The sequence below is a fragment of the Erigeron canadensis genome, chromosome 8 (assembly GCF_010389155.1).
Source record: "Erigeron canadensis isolate Cc75 chromosome 8, C_canadensis_v1, whole genome shotgun sequence".
In the NCBI taxonomy this organism is placed as follows: domain Eukaryota; kingdom Viridiplantae; phylum Streptophyta; class Magnoliopsida; order Asterales; family Asteraceae; genus Erigeron; species Erigeron canadensis.
Window position 1 is genome coordinate 22,555,860 of NC_057768.1, and position 22,015 is coordinate 22,577,874.

General features: G+C 34.6%; 2 protein-coding genes across 2 annotated transcripts; one reads left to right on the forward strand and one right to left on the reverse strand.

The window, feature by feature from the left end:
• The first annotated feature begins 4,854 nt into the window (after nucleotides 1–4,854).
• LOC122578840 (probable boron transporter 6) lies at nucleotides 4,855–11,010 on the forward strand. The gene is made up of 13 exons (XM_043750887.1): nucleotides 4,855–5,077; nucleotides 5,936–6,018; nucleotides 6,149–6,341; nucleotides 6,427–6,565; nucleotides 6,653–6,818; nucleotides 6,904–7,070; nucleotides 7,661–7,834; nucleotides 7,924–8,019; nucleotides 8,127–8,243; nucleotides 8,675–8,991; nucleotides 9,079–9,355; nucleotides 9,515–9,793; nucleotides 10,637–11,010. Exons 1-13 carry the CDS (start codon nucleotides 4,980–4,982, stop codon nucleotides 10,664–10,666), a joined length of 2,136 nt encoding a protein of 711 aa, XP_043606822.1. The 5' UTR covers nucleotides 4,855–4,979; the 3' UTR covers nucleotides 10,667–11,010.
• A 331-nt stretch (nucleotides 11,011–11,341) lies between these two features.
• On the reverse strand, nucleotides 11,342–19,001 carry LOC122610088 (potassium channel AKT1-like). The gene is made up of 12 exons (XM_043783078.1): nucleotides 18,766–19,001; nucleotides 16,818–17,183; nucleotides 16,468–16,525; nucleotides 15,807–16,124; nucleotides 15,476–15,721; nucleotides 14,501–14,599; nucleotides 14,319–14,351; nucleotides 14,011–14,196; nucleotides 13,507–13,704; nucleotides 13,114–13,189; nucleotides 12,181–12,765; nucleotides 11,342–11,842 (listed from the first exon to the last, which is right to left on the reverse strand). The coding sequence occupies exons 1-12, from the start codon at nucleotides 18,972–18,974 to the stop codon at nucleotides 11,562–11,564; spliced, it is 2,655 nt and encodes an 884-aa protein (XP_043639013.1). The 5' UTR covers nucleotides 18,975–19,001; the 3' UTR covers nucleotides 11,342–11,561.
• Between the last annotated feature and the right edge of the window lie 3,014 nt (nucleotides 19,002–22,015).

Sequence of the window (22,015 nt, forward strand, 5' to 3'; positions counted from 1 at the left end):
GTATTGATCTAAAGACATTTCATCTAAAAAAATATCTAAATTATTGTATCAGTTATAGTTTCCTATCATTTTTCTATGTCCATTTCTTAATACAAGTCCACACACAAATAAGATATAATCAAGTTTGGATAATTACTTTTTGCTTTTGCTTATCACTGGACTAAATGTGTAGATATGGATGTTAGTGTAGTAATTGATTTTCTTAAATAGAAATGGTTAATCCATGTTGTTTAATATCATTTATGTTTTACGGTTATGTTTTGCCTTTTAATTGAGATATTATTATTCCTTTCAAATAATTTTATTGCAAATTATATTTACGGCTTAGTAATTTTTTATAGGGATTATGTCATTCAAGTGTAACCAACTATAAGTCAATTGTTATATAATGTAATAACTTTTTCAATTGGCTATCTAATGTAAGTATCTTTTATTTTTGTTCTTTTAATATACCGGTTGACCTGTTGTACCGGTAGCCGGTAACAATGTTAATTTTATTTTGGGATTATGACACTAGAGTGTAACCAACTATGACCGAATAGTTATGTTATGTAGGATCTTTAAAACGGGTAATCTGATGTAAAAAGCTCTCATTTTTGCTCTTTTCATGTACCGATTGACCTGTTGTCCGCTCATGATTACGGTTTTGGGTTGTAAACTTCGACGAGATAGATGGTAGATGGTCTTAGACTCCGATGAGGTTGTAGTAGGTGGTCTCAGTCTCATTTTTTGTTCCATTCAAGAGGTGCGACCATCTCTCCACCTCCTCCACATCCAAACACGTGCCACCGCTGACTACACAAATAAAATAAACAAATGTTAGCTGCCACCCAGACAACCACGTCGTCATCCTTTGTCAACCCCCCCCCCCCACCCATCTTTACCCCCGTTGTAAACCAACGTTGTTTGATCTTGATGGCGGTGGGGATGGAATGGCCGGATCTTTATGGTTAACGATGATGAGGTGATCATAACATAATCCGATTTGGGGATTAAGGTTTTTCACCATCAAAAACTGAAAGAAATGAAATGAAATTGATTTTAGGAACAAATTTAGGGATTAGTTCTTGAAGAGGAAACAGGAGGACCATAGCTACGTACAACGCATTTATAAATGTGTATATATATATATATATATATATATCCATCTATATCTAGTTTCAAAATTGTTGTTACCGAAAATAGTGCCGGACATTAGCCAGAGAAGATGACCGGAGTATAAAGTCATCGGAGTTACCCGATAGCATACATCAAGTGAACTAAACAAAGAGGTTCTTACATCAATTTAATACTTTCGTATGTCACTACGTTACATAACCATTTACTTATAGTTGGTTACACTCTGTTGCCTTAATCTATGTTCTTTCTTATGTCCAACGTGGCATTACCGGTTACAAAGAAGATGTTACCTGTTAGGATACATGAAAAGAACAAAAATGGAAGGTACTTGCATCAGATAGCTAGTTTGAAAGGTCACTACATTACATAACCATTAAGTCATAGTTGATTACACTCCGGTGTCACAATCCCTTTTTTACACCATCTATGTTTTTATATGGCTATAATTATATTTGTGATTTGTGATGTAACAAATGAACGATTCAACAGACTTGACTTCAACCAATGAAATATTTTTTCGATTCTATCTAGATGAAGCTTTAAGTACACTAGATTGGTGTTTGCGTAATGCAGCGGCGGTAACGGCGACGGTAATGACGTGATTATTAACGTAAAAGTAATTTCATTGCGGTCGGAGATGTGATGAATTGTTATTTGGGATATGAAAGGTGGGAGGAGGGGGAAGAATTTTGAGTTAAGGTTTTTGTTGTGTGTTTTTGCGTGAGGAAGAGATAGAGGTTGATTTTTTTTTAAGGTCATTTTAGTCACAGTCTATATAATAGAAATAAATACTGAATGTATTAAGATGGAAGGTAAATGTGTCATTTCAGGTTCTTATATTTAAGGAGGGGGAGAGGGAGTTTGTTTTATAAAAGAGTATAGATATCTCGTCGCAAGGCGCGGGGTAATATTTCTAGTGTGAATGCTATATCAACTCCACGTTTCTCGCTTGGGTTTGGACGTCATTATAATTGAGTCAAAGTTACATACATATATTTCGTGTTATGATTTAACAAAGGGAAATGATATTCGTATCATCCAATTTGATTAATTTACCACACAGTACAAATATTATAGTATACTGTACAAATAGTTAATGCATAATTGTGGTAAATTAATCAAATTCTGTGATAGTAATATCACTTCCCTTTTAACAAATAATCAACATACAGAGAATAATTTCGATTTCCAAAATTATTATTTTATTATAGATATATCTGTTTTGTCTATCGGCCTAGAAAACTTCAAAATTAAAATGAAAAATGGATTAAATATAAAAGAAATATAACAAATAGGTTTTGCATGAATAGTTTAATAATTGTTTCTCTTTTAGTCGTTTGGTCAGGATTAGCATGTGCATTGCATTATTATGTCTTTGAGCATAAAGTATGTTGTTTTTATTTTCTTAATGTTAATGTCTTTGTTACATTGGTGGATCCAAAGTGTATGAAGGAGGGAGATCGAACGCAGCAACTTGTAACCGAATAATAGAATTTTGATATATTTTACACTTGATCATCTCATAAACAGAAGAAATAACCCAACCCTTAAATAGAATAAAAGAGCGATGAAATAAATACTTTAGGCCCCACTTTCTAAAAAGTCTGGATCCACCACTGCTTGTATGTATGTGAATGTCTGAATGATAGATAACATTCGGTAGCTATAGGCTATTAAAGTTATCCCTTTTAAAAGAAATTTTTTTTGTCGTTTAAATGCCTAATAAACAGAGTCGGAGCCAACAATTTGTGTTGAGAGGAACCGGACATTTTGAGGTTGGGTTACGGGTTCTCGTTGTGGTACGAGTTCGGGTTGGTTTTCAAAAACAATGTCATGTTTTTATTTAAAAAATATTAATCGATAATCCTTTTTTGCCCCATGACCTCAAATCATTAATAGTAAAGTAATAATTAACAACTTGAATAATCAAGAACTCTTTAAAATAACTAAACAAATAACCAAAAATGTTGTTTAGTTGTAACATCGTAACTACAAATTGAATAACTTTTGTTGCTTTTAAAACTATTTTTGATGTATTGCTAGTGAATCAATGATCCAAATTTGATGTGTCCTGAATACTTATGCTCTACTGAATACTTTTGCTCTACTATATAAATTTTAGTAAATAAATTCAATTAAAAAAACAAGTGTAATATACAAGATAAACATGATCACTCATATAAAGTTATGATAGCATCAAAAGGTTAATTTGCTAAACTATCTAATAATAATAATAATAAATAAATAAATAAATAAAAGGATAAAAGATAAGATCATAACATTGGAATTATTTACTCGTAATCTGTGGTGAATTATTTGGAATTTGAGTGATGCTTTTAACAATAAACGGACGTCGATGTTGACGTTTACCCTTCTTTTTATAGTTTTACTTCATCTTTTTAATAAAGATAAAATTAAGTTATTTAATAAAGATATTCAGTCTGGGTATTACTAAACAAGTATTCGGTGGTTAGTACTCAGCAAATTAGCACAGACTCATATTTTTGATTTTAAGATATTAGAAAATAAAAGGTATTGGGCTAATTGAGGGTGACCTGACACCGCCTAGTCACCCTATTCCCTCAACCCAGTCTTAAGTTGAAAATAAATTTTAATCCAATATGATCTCAAATTTTTCTCTATAGTTCTCATTGTTAGTATCTTTATATCTTATAGTAAATGATATAATCATCATAATATCATATTATAATACCCCGTTAAATGGTATTTTATAAAATGACTACATGCATATATGAATTTTTTTAAACTATATGATGTATGGATAATACTCTGGTGAGAACACTTTTAAAATAAGAACGCTGAGAACACTTAAAAACATCATTTTGATGCATTAAAAGTCCATAAAACTAACATAGTGCATAATCAATTATCATTATTTAAGTGTTTTACAACACATTGATTCGTCAAATCGAAAAAATCACGTTTTTTGTTTTGTGCATCCATCTTGGATTCATATTCATCAAAATGATGCATCCAACCAAAACGTGATTTTTTTTATTTTGACGGATCAATGTGTTGTTAAACACTTAAATAATGATAATTAGTTATGCACTATGTCAGTTTTATGGACTTTTAATGCATCAAAATGTAGTTTTTAAGTGTTCATTTATTCTCATTTTAATTTGGTTCTCATTTGATAGCCACCATATGATGTATAATATAAAAAGAAATAACTTACTTGTATGTAATATAACATTCTAAAATTTATCACATATTTACTACTTTATAAAAATTATAATCTCATGTTATAAAATTAGAAAAAAATAAGTGAAACATATAATTATCCTTAATGAATTATTTTACTATATCAGTATCTTTTTTTTTTTTTTTAAATATCTATAATACCATCTTTAATGATAAATCATTTTAAATGTTAGCCTAAAAATCATCATAAACTATATAAAAAAATAACTTATTCTCTATTTTAATCTCCTCTGGTTTTGGCACATGTTTCATTCAATAATTAGAAAAATGTTTGGGTCATTCTTTTATGAGGATTAATTATCTCCCAACTTTTAATATATCATAATTTAAATCGTTTTTCCAAACATACTATATGGAGGCACCAAACGCGGGTTTGGTTGTCCCCATATATTGTCCTTTTGCTAATCAACACCCTGTAAATCTAAATAAACCCACAAAATTTAATGTACACCTCATCATTGTACTACTATACAACACTGTTATTACCTACCTTTTTTTCTTTTGGTTTCTACCCAGTTGTCCAATTGGTCTTGTTATTATAAAAATACAATATAATGCTATAGCAAAACTAAACATATATATAATCACTATATATATATATAATCATAGTAATAAAACACATCACTGGACTGGGCATGGATAACAAACCATTTAGTGGGATTAAGAAAGATATACATGGAAGATTGCAGTGTTATAAGCAAGATTGGGTTGCTGCATTATGTTCTGGAGCCAGGTACTTACACACCTATATCTTTCTTTACTTGTTTTACTTAATGTTGTTATGCCAATGATCGTCGGTCCAAGTGGTTCGGTTTGGGTAGGTTTTTGTATTACAAAAATCTTGGGTTCCAGGGATTTATCAAGTGATATTCGTACCACCCAATTTGATAAATCTACCATAACTGTGCATTAAGTAACTGCTCAGTGCCGCCTTCCGCGGGTTTTGAGCCCCGATACCTCGAAGGTGTACGGGGAGGGTTAGGTGTAGGCGGACCTTACCTCTACCTAAGCAGAGAGGCTCCTTCCAGTTTCTACTTAAATGGTAGAAAAGACCCTCCAACCTTTTACCTGTACATTGTACAGTATGTTATAAAGTGATCCAACGTGCTATTTAAAGATAACTTAATGGTATTATCCTGATGGCTGTTCAAGACTATTTCTGGCCATCACGTGAAGGTGTGAACTAGGATCTACTTTGTGAACTTTTGGTTACCTTACGACTAGACTGACTTCGAGATGGTTATTTGAGTTATATTGTATACATTGATCTATATCTATATTTAAGAGCATTTTACTACTTTTAGGATAAACGAACATAGGGATAGGTAGTCGTTTACTTTTAGGATTAGACTCCAAGACTCAAAACCTCCTTTAGGTATAGTAATAAAGATACGTTAATGTTTTCTTGTACCTACACACACTAACACTTGCATGCCACTTATATTCCTGAAACATATTTTTGCCAAAGGTCTTTCTGGAAGCAATCTCTCTACCTTCGCCTTTTACTGCATTGAGTATCGTTGTTGTAAGAACATATTACTACTAGTAGTAAAGTGATGATTTGATTTAACTTCATTTGCTGTCATTTCAGGATATTGGCTCCAACAGCATATATCTTCTTTGCGTCAGCTCTTCCAGTCATTGCGTTTGGTGAGCAGCTGAATCGAGATACAGGTATAACTGTTATTACTATCATACTATTACTAATAGGGGCCTTTTTTCGGACACATTATGCCATCAATCAACATTTGAATCTCACCCTGTTCTTTATTTTATTTTTTCTTATATTTGTTTGAGAGGACAGATGGAACTTTAAGTTCAGTGGAAACGCTGACTTCAACTGCCATATGTGGAATAATCCATGCGATTTTTGGTGGGCAACCACTTCTGATATTAGGAGTTGCTGAACCCACAGTAATAATGTATAATTACTTGTATGGTTTTGCCAAAGGAAGGCCTGAGTTGGGAAAGGAATTGTTTCTAGCATGGGTTGGCTGGTATGCACACTTTGGTACCTACATTGCTTTTTAAAGCTTAATAACAAGCGTTTAATAAGATCTTAATGTAAGACTTTTGTATCAGGGTCTGTTTCTGGACTGCTATTATGCTATGTGTTCTTGCTATACTAAATGCTTGCACACTTATCACAAGATTTACAAGGGTTGCCGGAGAGCTTTTTGGCATGCTGATTTCCGTGCTTTTTATGCAAGAGGCCGTCCATGTATGTTGCTGCATGCATTTTGTTTTCCATGTTGTCAACGTTTTATGGGAATATTTTCATTTAACATGTTTCTTGCTGGAACTGTAGGGAGTAATCAGTGAATTTCGTGTTCCGAAAGGTGAAAACAATAAAGCAGAAGAATTCCAGTTCCAGTGGCTTTATACAAACGGTCTGCTAGCGGTCATTTTCTCTTTTGGTGTCCTTATTACTTCCATGAAGAGTAGAGGGGCCAGGTCTTGGCGTTATGGTACAGGTAAACGTTAACAGATATCAAATGGAATATTATTGTTATCACTGTGCTTTTTATTGTTAGGGATCTGATTATGGTGCTGGTACAGGGTGGTTACGAAGCTTTATAGCAGACTATGGGGTTCCACTTATGGTCTTGGTGTGGACGGCATTATCTTATGCCAAGCCGTCTGAACTTCCTCATGCAGTTCCAAGGAGGCTTTTCTGTCCTCTACCTTGGGAGGCCGCATCGTTATCCCATTGGACCGTCATTAAGGTATTAAAATGTTTTGGAAAGATATTATGATATATGCATAAGGCTTCACATTTTGATGTAGTGGTGACAATTTCAACCAATTTACTTGTGATGGGTTGACACAGGGTTTTATTTTCCCTGTAACGGGTCAAACACGTAAAGGAAAGGAAAAAAATTCCCTAAATCTGAAACAAACATGACAGGGCATGTTCACCAATCACGAAGTGTTTTATGAGTAATTGCTCACAATACCTTCCAAAATGATCTATCATGTTGGTTCTCACTTGAGATCATTTGAATGGTTTGAAATTGTGCAGTGAATATCAATGCATAAAATTTCCTACCCTAGTATATGTAATATGTAAGTTATATTTCAAAAATAGATAAGTCAAAACAATGTAATTAGATTTCACACTCCAGACATTTATAAAAACTTTGAAGATTTGGAAATCAATTGTTATAATCAACCCAAATGGATCCAATCTACACTAAGTACTTTGACTGACCCACCCATGATACACCCCTAGTACATTAGCTTACCTAAGTCATGTACACCATAGTTCTAAACATTTTGACTAAGTTCTGATGTAAAAGGGACCTTAACACTGCAGGATATGGTGAAGGTTCCCGCAGTTCATGTTTTTACTGCGATAGTACCAGCTATGATGATAGCGGCCTTGTACTTTTTCGATCATAGTGTAGCTGCACAAATGGCACAGCAGAAAGAGTTCAACCTTAAAAACCCGTCTGCTTATCATTATGATATCTTTTTGCTTGGGCTCATGGTATGTTTAAATTGATGTTCTTTCTGCATTGATTCAAGTTGTCATTTTTGCTAACATTGTATTGCCCCATTGGACATCTGTTACTTCAGACTTTGATGTGTGGGTTGATTGGCGTTCCACCTTCTAATGGGGTTCTTCCACAATCACCCATGCACACTAGGAGTCTTTCGGTTCTCAAGAGACAGGTTAGACAAGCCAAAACATAATTAATAGTTTTCATTGACTATGTTTTCGTCTAACTAACTGTCTGATTGTTGAGTCTCAATATATAATGTTCTGATGATGATGATAGATGATGCGAAAGAAGATGGTTAAATCTGCAAAAGAAGGTATAAAGCTGGATAAAAGTAACTCAGAAATCTTTGGGAGGATGCATGCTGTTTTCGTTGAAATGGAACCTCATTCAGATGTATGTTCTCTACCATGAAAATGCCTACTGTTTCTATTCTGGCTTCCTTTTGGGAAAATTGCATTACTACAGATATAATTTCACTACAATTATTATTGGCTTATCAGGTTTCAAGAATTCTTACTAAAACCTTCCAACTTTTGAAAACCTTTTTAACTTTTGAATATAATGATTTCCAACTCCATGGGCAAGTTTAGATTGAAATTGTTATATTGCTATCTGCATCAAAATGGCATTTCCTTTTATGTCCAACTGAACTTGTCTAGTTAATACTTCACCTGTTATCCTGGGCCACAAAATCTCCTCATTGTTAAATTGAGCTCATTCAGGGAATTTGTTTAGCAGTCAAATAATGCCACGAATTTATATGTTCGTGTTTGGAGTATATCTCGTCAATATTCTTCTATTTAAACAATATTTTGTTTCTGCAGAGTGTTGTCGATAAGGAGTTGGAAAACTTAAAGGAAGCTGTAATGAATAGTGATGACGGAGGAGACACAAAGGGAAAGTTTGACCCCGAAAAGCATATAGAGGCTTACTTGCCTGTTCGAGTCAATGAGCAACGAGTGACCAATCTGCTGCAATCCATCCTGGTGGGCTTTGCAGTTTTTGCTATTCCTGCTATCAAAAAGATACCCACTTCAGTTCTGTGGGGATACTTTGCATACATGTCCATTGATAGTCTTCCTGGAAATCAATTCTGGGAGAGATTGTTGCTCTTTTTCATCCCTACTGGCCGGCGTTTCAAGTAAGAGCATCTCATTTTTCAAATACGTTAAGCTGAACTTTATGCCGGAATTCGAATTTACTTTGTTGTGGTTTTGTTTTGGTACAGAGTCTTGGAATCTCTTCATGCTTCATATGTAGAATCGGTGCCATTCAAATATATAACAATGTTCACAATGTTCCAACTGGTTTATTTCTTGATTTGTTATGGAATCACATGGATACCAACGGGTGGGATATTGTTTCCTCTGCCTTTTTTCTTGCTCATACCTATTAGAGAACATCTTCTTCCCAGAATGTTTCCGCCTGAACATCTCCAAGAACTAGATGCGTCTGAGTATGAAGAATACATTGGGCGTCCGGTTCAGAGCATGAGTCTTTCCCGGGTACATCTTTTTACCTATTTCCTGCGTGTTCAATTATCTAAATGACAAAATCATCTTTCACTCCTTTCATTTGTATTAATGTCTATGTTTGAATACCTATAACTACAAAGTATCAGAACCAAAATGTTTAAGTATTGATGTTGGAATGTGTATGAACAGAAAGAAGGATCTGGTGAGGAAAACATGGAAAATGATTTTGATATCGGTTCTGCCGAGATACTCGATGAAATGACGACCCGCAGAGGCGAGCTAAAACTAAGATCCTTCAATGATCGACAATTTCATGCTAGTGCAGAGATACTAGAATTGACAACCCGAAGAGGCGAGTTGAAGCTAAGATCGAGCTTCAATGATAGATTTCGTGTTAGTGCAGACGAAAATATGACCCGCAGAGGCGAGTTGAAGTTAAGATCGAGCTTCAATGATAGGCTATTACAGGTTAGTAATTTTCTGTTCCTGTGCAAAAAAATTAAATGTGGCAGGTTACTTAACTGGTCAAAGCAAGTACTTTTACACATGGGTCGAAATGGGTTAGGTTGACCCGAAAACTTGTCTAAAGTTTCAACAATTTTTTTAAGTAATTATCTACGTATCTAAAAGAAAATAGTTAGAAGGTTTTGTTAAATACAATTTGGTTAACTTTTGACCCATTTGAACCATTCTTAACATTTGACCATTTTTACATAATAAATTTTGGGTAAAGGGGAAGCTTCCCAGAAAAATATTATTAATAATCACAGTTTAACTAAATAGGATTACAAATAGGCAATGGTTAACCCATTTGACCATTTTCTTTAGAGCTATTTATTTTATTTGTGGAAATGGCCAAATGGGTCAAAATATGACGGGTCAAAATTGGCTAGGTAGGGTTCATCAAATTTATTCCATGTTAGAAAGTTTATATATATATATATATGTGAGAAAAGTGTATAAGTGGCTTTTAGATACCTAAGTTTTGGTATAGAACCTCCCACATACTAATTTTTTAATATTTATTGTATAATGGATAAATGATTGGGTCCTCATGTTTTTTTTTGGAATTAAAATATTAAGATGTGAGAGATTTATACCCAAATTTTTAGGTATCTAATAGCCACATAATCCCTATATACAAATCGTTAAATGTTTTATGCACAAAAATAAACTTTGACTGACTTGGAAACTCTCCTTTTAAGTTAACTATGCATGGTTTTCTACAACTTGTTTGACATTTTGAGCCAAAATTATCCGAATTAGCTATTTGGTACAATAAGAACTAACACAATTGAAATGTTGTTTCAGGTTAAGCCAAAAGGCAGCTCACCAGAATAAATAACTGGGAAAAGTTGCAGCCGATGATTGATTCATATATATAAATGACTACTCACGATTCTTTGGTTATTGTAAGTCGATCTGGTAGCAGCATAGAAAGCAACTCATCATTATAAAGCAAAGATGGGAGATATCGACCAAAAGAAGTGAAGACCTAGAAAATGGTAGCAGCCTATATATGTCATCTCGTTATTGGTTTCACGATTTTGTTGATTAATTTGTGTTATGATCACCATAGGGGACTAAGAGATCAACCAGAGTACCCCCTATTTTATAATGAAATCATACACGGTACATTTACTAACTATGTAAAACAAGCTAGCTAATGAACTTTGGTTGTGTTAGTTATTTAGTGTATTTCTCACATTTGTTATTTGCTTGATTGTTTACTTAAACAAAAAATCGCAATATTAGCTTAAATTTGTACATATATCATTCAGTATTGTAACAACTTTAATCTCATAGGAACAAAAACACACACTCTTAACATATGCAGCCCTCTCTTTTCCAGAAAATAGAATTGGTGAAGCAATACTGCTTGAATGAGTTCATCCATCATTAAAAATAAATCAGATTTATAAAATAAACCGATGTGCATAAACTCATCTTAATAAACACCGTGTATTTCACTAACTATGTGTACAGTATTCTAGAAACTTTACACTAAGTCGCTACTTGTAAGCTAGAACTTCATCTAAACAACCAACCCAAATCCTTATCTAATGTGCGTATCTATAATTTCGACAAGATGCATTTTATCTTGTTCACGTGTTTACCATATGATCTCTTCCTGATAAGTGAAAAATGAAAATATCATGAAGAACTCCTAGCAAGGGTCAATGTGCCTGTTGGTTGCTTCAAACATGGAAAGCCAGTCAGTCGGTACATTTTAAGTTTACTTTCGGACCCAATTGTCGCTAGCAATAATGAGATGATCCCCGTCTCTAATGACTTGTATATCTTCTATAAGAGCTCCTTCTTTAGTGAAAACTTTTGTCGGATAAATGGAAAATTTTTGGGCACTGATATCTAATAGGTCTTGCAAAGATGCAGGAAGACGTACTAGTTTCCCTGCTTCATTGTTTACCTCGGGACAACTAATTGTTACTCTAGCAATTTGATGCGTTCGCTCACCCGTGCCAAACATAGGTAGTGGTGATATCATGAATCCCAATTCTGCCACATTAGGTAAGAAACAATGAAAATGTGACAATTAAAGTTGTTGAATATCAGATACACATACCATATATCACAACAAAGAAATGTCAATGTCAATCCATGCACCGGCTTCCTTATAGGTAAAAAAAGTTTCAGTGTCTCGAGTGAAAGTGTTCATACATTAAAGGGTGCAATTTGTACATGGTTAAGTGTTTGTAAATTCACTATGTTCTTTTTATCTTGTATCTTGTGAAAAATATTACCCTTTTCAACCCAAACCCACCTGCAGCTATTACCCAACTGACCCGTTTGTCCCCGTCTAACATAAATGTTTATTCACAATAGAAAATGCTTACCCGCACTTTGTTTCCTGCTAGCAGATGACACAATCCCAAATAGCGAGTTACTGAAGTCATCGGCCCTTTTCCTGACCTCTTGCATGCCACCGGATGAGATCCTTGACATTTCAGTTGGGGGCATATGTGACATCCTGGGCTCGCTCTTGTACTTCTTAATATATGTTGCACCATCAAGTTTGGTTTTACTGCTTATGGGGTTCTCTTTAGGTGCAGGCACACTATGAAACAGTTCTAGAATATCTTCATGTGCTTGATGATTTGCCAGATCCCGAGGGGTCCACCCATGAACATCTGGCATGTCAATATTGGCACCTTGATTGATTAGAAACTTGACTACTTCAGTTTTCTCTTCTGAAATGGCCTTATGTAGTGCTGTTGTCCCCATACTGTTTTGAACTGTCACGTCTCCACGATGTTTGATTATATCCTTCAGCAAATCAATGCTGTTCTGTTCCACTGCATAAGAAGCATACTCGCCTACATCACCTGAAGTTAAAGTTGCACTATTGTCTACAAGTAATTTAATTATCGATTCATTTCTCCCGATAATTGCACTCCACAGTGGAACATTTCCTTCACAATCTGCAAGTGTACATCGCATATATCAATGATACATCATTAAAGTTTTAAAGACTTGAAGTACTGGCAGGTGTGGCTATAGATAAACTGAACGAACAAGAAAATAACCTTGTTCATGTTCGTTCCTATAACTTAGCAACTGGTTCATAACCGGATAGACAAGCATAAAACTGTGTTAATGTTTGTTTGTTAAAAAATGGAGTTGTTTATGTACCTTCGTTTATGTTCATGAACGAACACAAATGGAATGAAAGAACACAGGATACGGTTTATGATTGTTTACTGCCTAACAGGATGTGAATTTTCTAGCAGTGCTAGTCGGAATTAATGAAATATGTTATCATAAGATACCTTTTTTATTTGGATCCGCTCCATAATCTAAAAGTAAAAGCACACATTCTAAATTTCCTTTCGCCGCTGCAAGATTCTGTAGAAGTAAACACAAAAAGCGTTTGAATTTAAAATTTAGAGGTGGCAATTTTGACCCATTTCCTTTTGAATGGGTCAATTCTGGTTATTGTTTTAACTTCAACTGGTCAAAATTCTGGTTATGCTATACTTTTGGATGGGTCAACTCTGGTTATATTGGGTAACACGGGCAAAAAAAAGGTTTTAAAGGGAAATTGATCAAACTGGTTGAAACTCATCAAAATTCTCGTTTTGATGCGTAAAATCTTCAAGATGATTTTATTCAAAAAAATGATATAGAGTCGGTAATATCATAACAATGAAGAATACGCATACCAAAACTGTCCGCCCACTGCCATCCATCTCATTTGCGTCGAGACCACCTCGTCTAAGCAACTTATGTAGCAATACATCATCACCTCTTGATACCGCAAAACATAAACTAAGAGGCACATCCATCCTTCCTTGAGACAACATATTTTCTGTATCTACCAATACTGCTTCCATTATAGGGTCTGTTTTATCTTTCAAATGCTGCATCATATGAACAGTATTAATCAATGTACAATATGTTTCAAAAAGGAATGCAATTGAGATTTTATCGCGATAAGATTACTCAGTTTTTGAATAAACATGCATTTTTTTAACGAATAGTTATTAGTAAAATTGACAATTGTGCTTAGTTTATAAAAACAACAAGACGTTACAATGATTTTATGAACCGCCTCTAAACTTTCAGAAGCAATAATTCAGATTCAGATTTCAACCTCTTAGAAAAAAAAACAAATGGGGCATTAATTATATATAAATCCCTGCCAAAACCCAAATTCACCAACATACCTGTAGAAGATTGCTGATGATTATTGTGCCATCTGCAACATTTGACTGTATAATATTCCGAAATTGAGTGCGATTTAATCTTAGAAGCTGGCTCAATCGTTTTGTACGAACACAAAATATTTGTGGCCTATAACAAAGCACACCTATTTCACCACACACATCTCCAGTCTTTAATTCTCTAACAACCTACAAACATGCACATAAGTTTCTACTATTTTAAAACACAGCTTTTCTGTAACTTTATAGAATCCTTTTAACGAAAACTTATCGTGGTATGTAAAAAGGATATATGCCATATTGTAAAGTACCTGCTCAACTCCACTTCTCCGAGAAATTAACTCCTGTGTCAAAATTCCAATTCAGAAGCTGTTTAACAAAAACTGTTTGAATATTGATCAAACAAGAAATTTTGAATTAATTGGGCTAGCTTTAACCCCCATTCCAGGGATGTATCTTTTCTTATAAAGAGGGACAAAGAGGTTAAAATTACCACAGCACCCGACACCAAAATGTAGAAGTCTGTAGGAGCTTCATTTTGTAATATCACATCTTCTTTGGGTGGAAAATATTCGGCTCTCATCTCGGATACCTATAACAATGCAACAAAAATATGCATATGCAATCAATATTGGTGGGCAGCTTCGGTGCAGCATAGGCGCCTCCATAATGTTTTCCATGTGTGATGTTTTTGAGGAAAATAATTTTGACATTTTGACCCTATAAGACAACTATAAAAGGTTGAGGCAATAAAAACCATTAATCTTGCCTCCCTTTCAAGTTTTTCTGGATCAGCTCATATGGACTGCAAGGACGAAGACAGCTTGGGACAGTGTAAGTAATTTCCATCAAAATGTTTTGGATGGTTAATGTTTATGTTGTAAGTAAAGATATTTTGACCTCATAAGACGGTAAAAGGTAGACATGATAAGATTATTAGTTGTGTGCCCCTTCAAATTTTCTTCTTGATCCGCCTATATCTATGTGGGCTCTGTCATCTTAAATGGGTTAGTCATGGATTAAAGAATCAAAGATGCTGAGATCAGGTTGAACGGGTCAAAACTCACCAAAGCCTAGTTAAATTGCACACAACCTTTTAAAAAGGTTTGTTTAAAAGATGAAAGTGTTATTGTCAGACTATTGTTTTTGTATACTCAAAAGATAAAATTTATTTAGAAAATTAAGATTATAACAACACACTACAAAAGTGTCAGTGGGTCAACAGAACCAAGGCTGGCCTGTTCCAACCTCTATAGAAAATGAGCCATCACCCATGCATCCATCTTGCCATCTAGTTTTACAGATTGACTTTTAAAAAGGAGTGAATACTTTCTTAAATTGACATTTGACACCATATGGTAGCTCTCTGTCGTGAGAGAATCACATACGTTATACATACAGGTGACATGTTTGTTTAAGAAAGGAAGCTACACTACACTTAGGTGGAAAAGACAGCACTGGTCCTTACCAGTTGAAACAGTGTGTCATTTGATACACCATTAAATAGATATACTTGATCAACCAGGCCATAGAAGAGAAAATTTGAAATACTTGATTGAATGGCTTTTGGCAGCAGATCAATAATTTCTTGCTGCTGCAACCATTCTGAGTCAGCTCGGTACTTCAAGCATAAGTGAGCAAGCATCTGATCTTGTAGCCGTGGAGGGAGGTGGTTCCTTTGTGCAAACCCTGATGCAGCTTGAATTGTCTCTCTCTACAATACACAAAAAAAAAATCACATCTCTGTTCATATACAACCACATCTTGATGACAGTTATATATCGGGGGAAATTACTTACAAACTTCCTTGTGCGACCAGTTCTTTCAACAATTAAGGTGGTCATGTTTCCAATAAAATAGGCACTCAAGCCCATGTTGAAGAGCATGAAGCAGGAGCTGAACACCATTTCCTTCCAATTGACAGCATGTATATCACCGAAGCCAGTAGTGGTGATTGTGGTAGTAGTCCAATAAACTGATACTATATAACGTTTGGTTAAACTTTCTTTATATATGTCGGTAGGGGATAGTGAAAACCATGTAAGTTGTTGATCCTTGTAACGGTGGGCAATAAGATACAAAATGCAGGCAGATAAGTGAACTGTAAAGAGAGTAACCTACAATATGACACAAAGGCTGCATCAACCAACTTGTCTGCAATTCGTTTTTAACAAACAACACAGATACAGAGTTTATAAGAAAGTTAGCTTAGAAAGAGAGGGTCTAATGGGTGTTGAATGTCGCCCCGGTTGTACTTTTAAAGCATAAATCTCCATGGGTCAACCAAATCTTTTTGAAAAGCAAAGATTTTTAACCCATTAACTTTTTTACAAGAATCTAAACAGTTGTTGGACAAAAAGTGTTACAGGTCAAGTCAGGTCAACCCAACCTGACCCATTACCCAACGCTTTTGACCGAACCATGTTTCCAGCAATAAACGCAATACATACATATACTTACAGAAAGAAGCTTGGCCAATCGAACCCAGAAATAGCTGTAGTTACGATCTTTCTCCAATCTGTTGATAATTACACAGCGTGCATATCAAATAACAGAAATTTAATATTTATCGTGATTAAAATCAAATTGACATATAAGTAAAAAATCAATGATATTGCTACTGACACATGATTGTTTTCGTTAAAAAATCAATGGACATATGACACTAATACATCATTTACCCACTTACAAAGTGTAAACAGTCATTAAGTAGGGAAACAAAACAATGTACATTCATGAGCTCAACACACACTTATTAATTAGATTCAACCATTATAAATTTCAACAACAAAAATACCTTTATATTTTACCTTGCAAACATATCACCAACTCTTCGAAGGCGCCAAAGTCTAAGCATATTGAAGTAGCCATAAGGTTGGAGGGATTCGGGCAACATCCTCCGACCAATTTCAGAAGGAATTGTGGATATGACATCAAATACAAACCATGTTCTTAAATACCTCCACGCAATCAACCGTCGATCATCAATAAGTAGGTAACTAATTTTATCTAGGTATGCCACAAAGAAGGTTAAAACAATGTCAATTGCAAAAAATCCATTGACAACATTATCAGTTATAGCGAGAGGACGGTCTGGTTCATCCAAGAATCCAAACTCGAATGGTGAAACCCATGCTACATAAAACACAAGCATTACTAGAAATCCCTGCCAAAGTCTGCATACATTAAACAAAAATATATACATAAATACCTTCACTTCACAATGTTTACACAAGGATAACTGTAAATCAAAGCTCACATTTACATTTAAAAATTAAACAACATGAGTGTCTCAAGGTATTACTGCTAAAACTACTGCTTTGTGCCCACATATTTGTATGCACATGTAAAAGCTCTTTTTCAAGGACAAGACCAAGTCCATTTTCAAGAACCCGGGTTTTTAAATTGCTTTCAAGACAAGTGATAAAGTCTAGGATAGCCGAGTACTAATACACGCTAAATTTCTAATCAATAACTTTATCTTTCAAAAGTTCGCTTTAGATTCTTAAAACGCTTGAGACGCCCAAGCAAAAACACATGTAATTATATATATGATCAAATGTACTATGATTCCCCCTAATGTGTGTGTATATATAGAGAAAAGTGAATATATATGGCTGATAGACACCTAAGTTGGATGTAGATCCCTTCACGTACTAATTTTTTAATATATATATATATAGAGGAAAGTTATTTTAAGTACAAGGGTTTAAAAAAGTACAAAAAGTACAAGGTATTTCCTCCTTTTTCTTCCTTCTTCCTTCCATCTCCGACCACCACCACCACCACCATGATCATCTCTGACCACCACCATGATCCTCCGGCGACGGCGACCATCTCCGGCGAGAGTTACACATGTGTAACTAACTTACACATGTGTAAGTACAACTTTTTTTTTAGCATTTTAGGGTCTAAAATTTCTAGGTTTTTTTCTTCGCGAGACAATCACCACCAGCCACCATCATCTCCGACCACCCCAACCACGGCGCCGGCATCAAGGGCTTCGCCCGTACCGTAGCAAACCGTCACCATCTCTTGGATCGCCGCCCATCAAATCCATACGATTCCCATATGCGTCCCTTGACGGTCAGCTTAGAATGGATGAGGGCCTCTGGCCCGTACCTTATCCACCCGAAAACGAACCTGATTCTCGCCGGAAAGTTAACTTACACATGTGTAAGTTGTAGTTACACATGTGTAAGTCTCGCCGGAGATGGTCACCGTCGCCGGAGAATCATGGTGGTGGTCGGAGATGATCATGGTGGTGGTGGTGGTGGTCGGAGATGGAAGGAACAAGCATGTGTGAGTTAACTTAGACATGTACTTTTTGTACTTTTTTAAATGTTTGTACTATAAATAACCCACCCCTATATATATATATATATATATAATAATGATTGGCCCCCATGTTTTTTTATGGATTAAAAAATCAAGATGCAAGGGGTTCTACACCCAAACTTAGTTGTCTAACAGCCACCTACTCCCTAACCTCATATATATATATATATAAAATGGAGTATGTGGCTGTTAGACATTCAAGCTTGGGTGTCGAACCCCTCACATACTAATTTTTTAATATATCTATAAATGCTTGGCCCCATGCTTTTTATGGATTAAAAAAACAAGATGTGAGGAGTTCTACACCCAAGCTTTGGTGTATAAACCCTAACCTCATATATATATATATAACACAAATCTGGCCACCCCGCGCATGCATGCAAGATTATTACAAAACAAAATAGGGAGAAATTAATTGACCTGTAACGACGATGTAAAGGGTTAATGGTGAAGGGACGGAGTTTGACATAGCGAGTAGATTGAGCACCGAGGGAAGGAAGGATACCGCTACGGATGCTGTGGACGGACGAGAGACGTTCATCTCTCGAAATGGCATCAATGTCACCCGAATGATCATCTCCCATCCCCCCACTGTGACCCCCTACCCATGATGTTTTCAACAACGTCATTAATCGATTGATGTTTCTTCTTCTTCAATTCCTTAATTACAGCATTAGAACTCCTAAAATTCTGGGGAAAAAAAGGTTATATTTTGGTTTTGTTTGGGTTAAGAATTTGTGTTTCAGATACTCTTTCCATTTCCCTCGGATCTTTTTTCTGTAGCCGTTAGAAATGTTAATTTGACAACCATAAAATGTTAATTATGGTCCCCCTCCTTTTGCAAATAGTTAAAAAAAAAAAATACATTAGAAATGAGCGAATTGCCATTATTGAACTCCCTCTAAAGCTTCCAATATTTAACCCTCATTTTAAAGTATTAGTCTTTATCAGCGTTACATTAGCAAAAAATATTTACAATCTCTCCAAAACATACCTAATATACTCATTACTCAAAGATTAGTCTTGGAATCATTAATTATTTAATGAGAAAATGTCACAAATGGTCCCTGTGGTTGGTTATATTTTCATTTTGTCCCCTGTGCTTTTTTTTCGTTACAAACAGTCCCTGGATTTTTCAGTTTTGTTACCAGAAGTCCCTAACACTAACTTCTGTTAGTTTATATCGTTAAATCTCTCATGTGCAATGCACATGAAGGTATAATCGTCCTTATAGTAAGTTCAGGGACTATATCTGATAAAAAAAAAAAAACTTTTAGTTAACAATACATATATATACTTGTATGTATATATGTCTCTGTATCTATACCTTAAACAAACAAAAAAATCTCAATTCAATGAACTCATATACTTTACCTTTTTCTTTCGGTATTAATTCTCCAAAAAGAACACTACTTCAAAATATTCCTATATCTACATTTATCTACACATCCCAAATTGGGTTTCCTTAAATATTTTCATACGCATATTTTTTTAAGTTTGAGTATTGTTGTATTGGATCTCCTAAGATGAGCCCATGAAAGTGAAGGGTATTCAAAACAAAAAAATAAGGTTTGGAATAGGGATCTTCGCATCATTCCCTGGAGTTGGCTGTTCGACGATGGCAGGAGGTTTTTTAGGATTTATCCATGGTGAGAAGTCTTTATTTGGATTTGGGACTAATATCTGAGATATATTTAGGATGGATGCTATTTGAAAGTTTTATTTTTCCTTTATGACTTTTTCTTGACCTTTTTAAATCTACAACTGCAATTTATGATAAAATTTATAAGTTTTCTAAAATTATTATTATTGTTAGTTTTTTTTTTTTTTTTTGGTACATCTTTGGAATATATATTTTAGATCTATTTTAGTTAATGATATTGATGATTGATGAAAGATCAGGAAAGGGTGTATGCTTGTTAGTTGTTATATTCTGTTTAAATTTATAGTTTTGTCATGTTTATATATTTGGATTTTGAATAATTAAAAAACAAAATTTTAAGTTATGTGATCTGGGTTGGGTTCTTATCTTCTTGATGATGATCATGAAGACAATGATGATTGATAGAAATGAAGAAAATGATAGACCGAAAAAGACCGATATACCCTCATGTGCAATGCATGTGACGGAATTAACAATCAAAACTAACAGAAGTTAGTGGCAGGGACCAGTAGCAACGAGAATAGAAAACATAGGGACTGTTTGCAACGAAAAAAAGCACAAGGGGCAAAAAACGAATATGACCAACCACAGGGACCATTTGTGACATTTTATCTTATTTAATTCCATCTTTTTATCTAAATTTTACACTTAACCCTCTAAAAAAATAACAAAATCTAATAAAACACATACTTCACTTTATTTTACAAACTAAAACATACATATTAGAATATTAATAAAGACTAAAGACACACTTCATAATAATAAAACACATAATACAACATTACATAATACCTAAAGTAAATTACATTTTTCGTCCCTAAAATTGGCACGTTTCGCACTTTTCGTCCCTAAGTGAACAACTTACAATTTTGACCTTAAAGTTGGCAGAATTTTTCAATTGACGTCCTTTGGTCAAACGGTGTTAAGTTTCAGCCGTTAAGTCCCACACGTGCAAAACACATGAGGGACTGAAAGTGCAAAACGTGATAAGTTCAGGGACAAAAACTGAAATTTACTTTATCTATTGTCATCATCTTCATCTTCATCTTCTCCGGCTGAGTGGCCGGAAAATTCGCCGGAAAACTTAAAATGCCGATATCTCACTCATTTCTTCGAAATAGACCACGAAACCACCACCAAAATTCTCAAAATTAATTTCCGCACGAATCCTAACCAAAAAGATTTCAAATTCAACACTTGCCGGAAAACTCAAAATCTCGCCGGAAAACGAACTGCCGTGTTGAATATGAAAATATATTCTCCATAATTAATAGTAGTAACTTATTTTAACTTATTTTAGCTTATGTCAACTACAGGGATCTTGATCTTGGAAATTAATCATATATGGCTTCTGCTTCGGTTATAGCAAGATTTGCAGGAAATGAATCTACAAATGAAATATATGATGAGAATATAAATGACCAATGATTTACTTGTTGGGTATAAAAATCACATTTGAAAACAAAAACCAACCTTCAAAAGCAGATAAAGAACAATCGGTTTCAGCTGCACAGTTTTCATAATCTGGTCTGTGAAAGAAAACACGAACCGTCCGGATACCCTGCATTCATTTTGTATTAGAAAACTTATTTTGAGTTTTATGGCAAGTGTTGAATTTGAAATCTTTTGGTTAGGATTAGTGCGGAAATTAATTTTGAGAAGTTTGGTGGTGGTTGCGTGGTCTAATTCGAAAAAACGAGTGAGATATCGGCATTTTAAGTTTTCCGACGAATTTTTCGGCCACTCAGCCGGAGAAGATGAAGATGATGACAATAGATAAAGTAAATTTCAGTTTTCGTCCTTGAACTTGTCACGTCTTGCACGTTCAGTCCCTCACGTGTTTTGCACGTGTGAGACTTAACGGCTGAAACTTAACACCGTTTGGCCAAAGGACATCAATTGAAATATTCTGGGACGAAAAGTGTAATTTACTCTAATACTTATAAAGGTTTTATGTAGAATAAAACAAGTATTAAAGTTAAACATGTAAAACAATAGGTTTTCTTT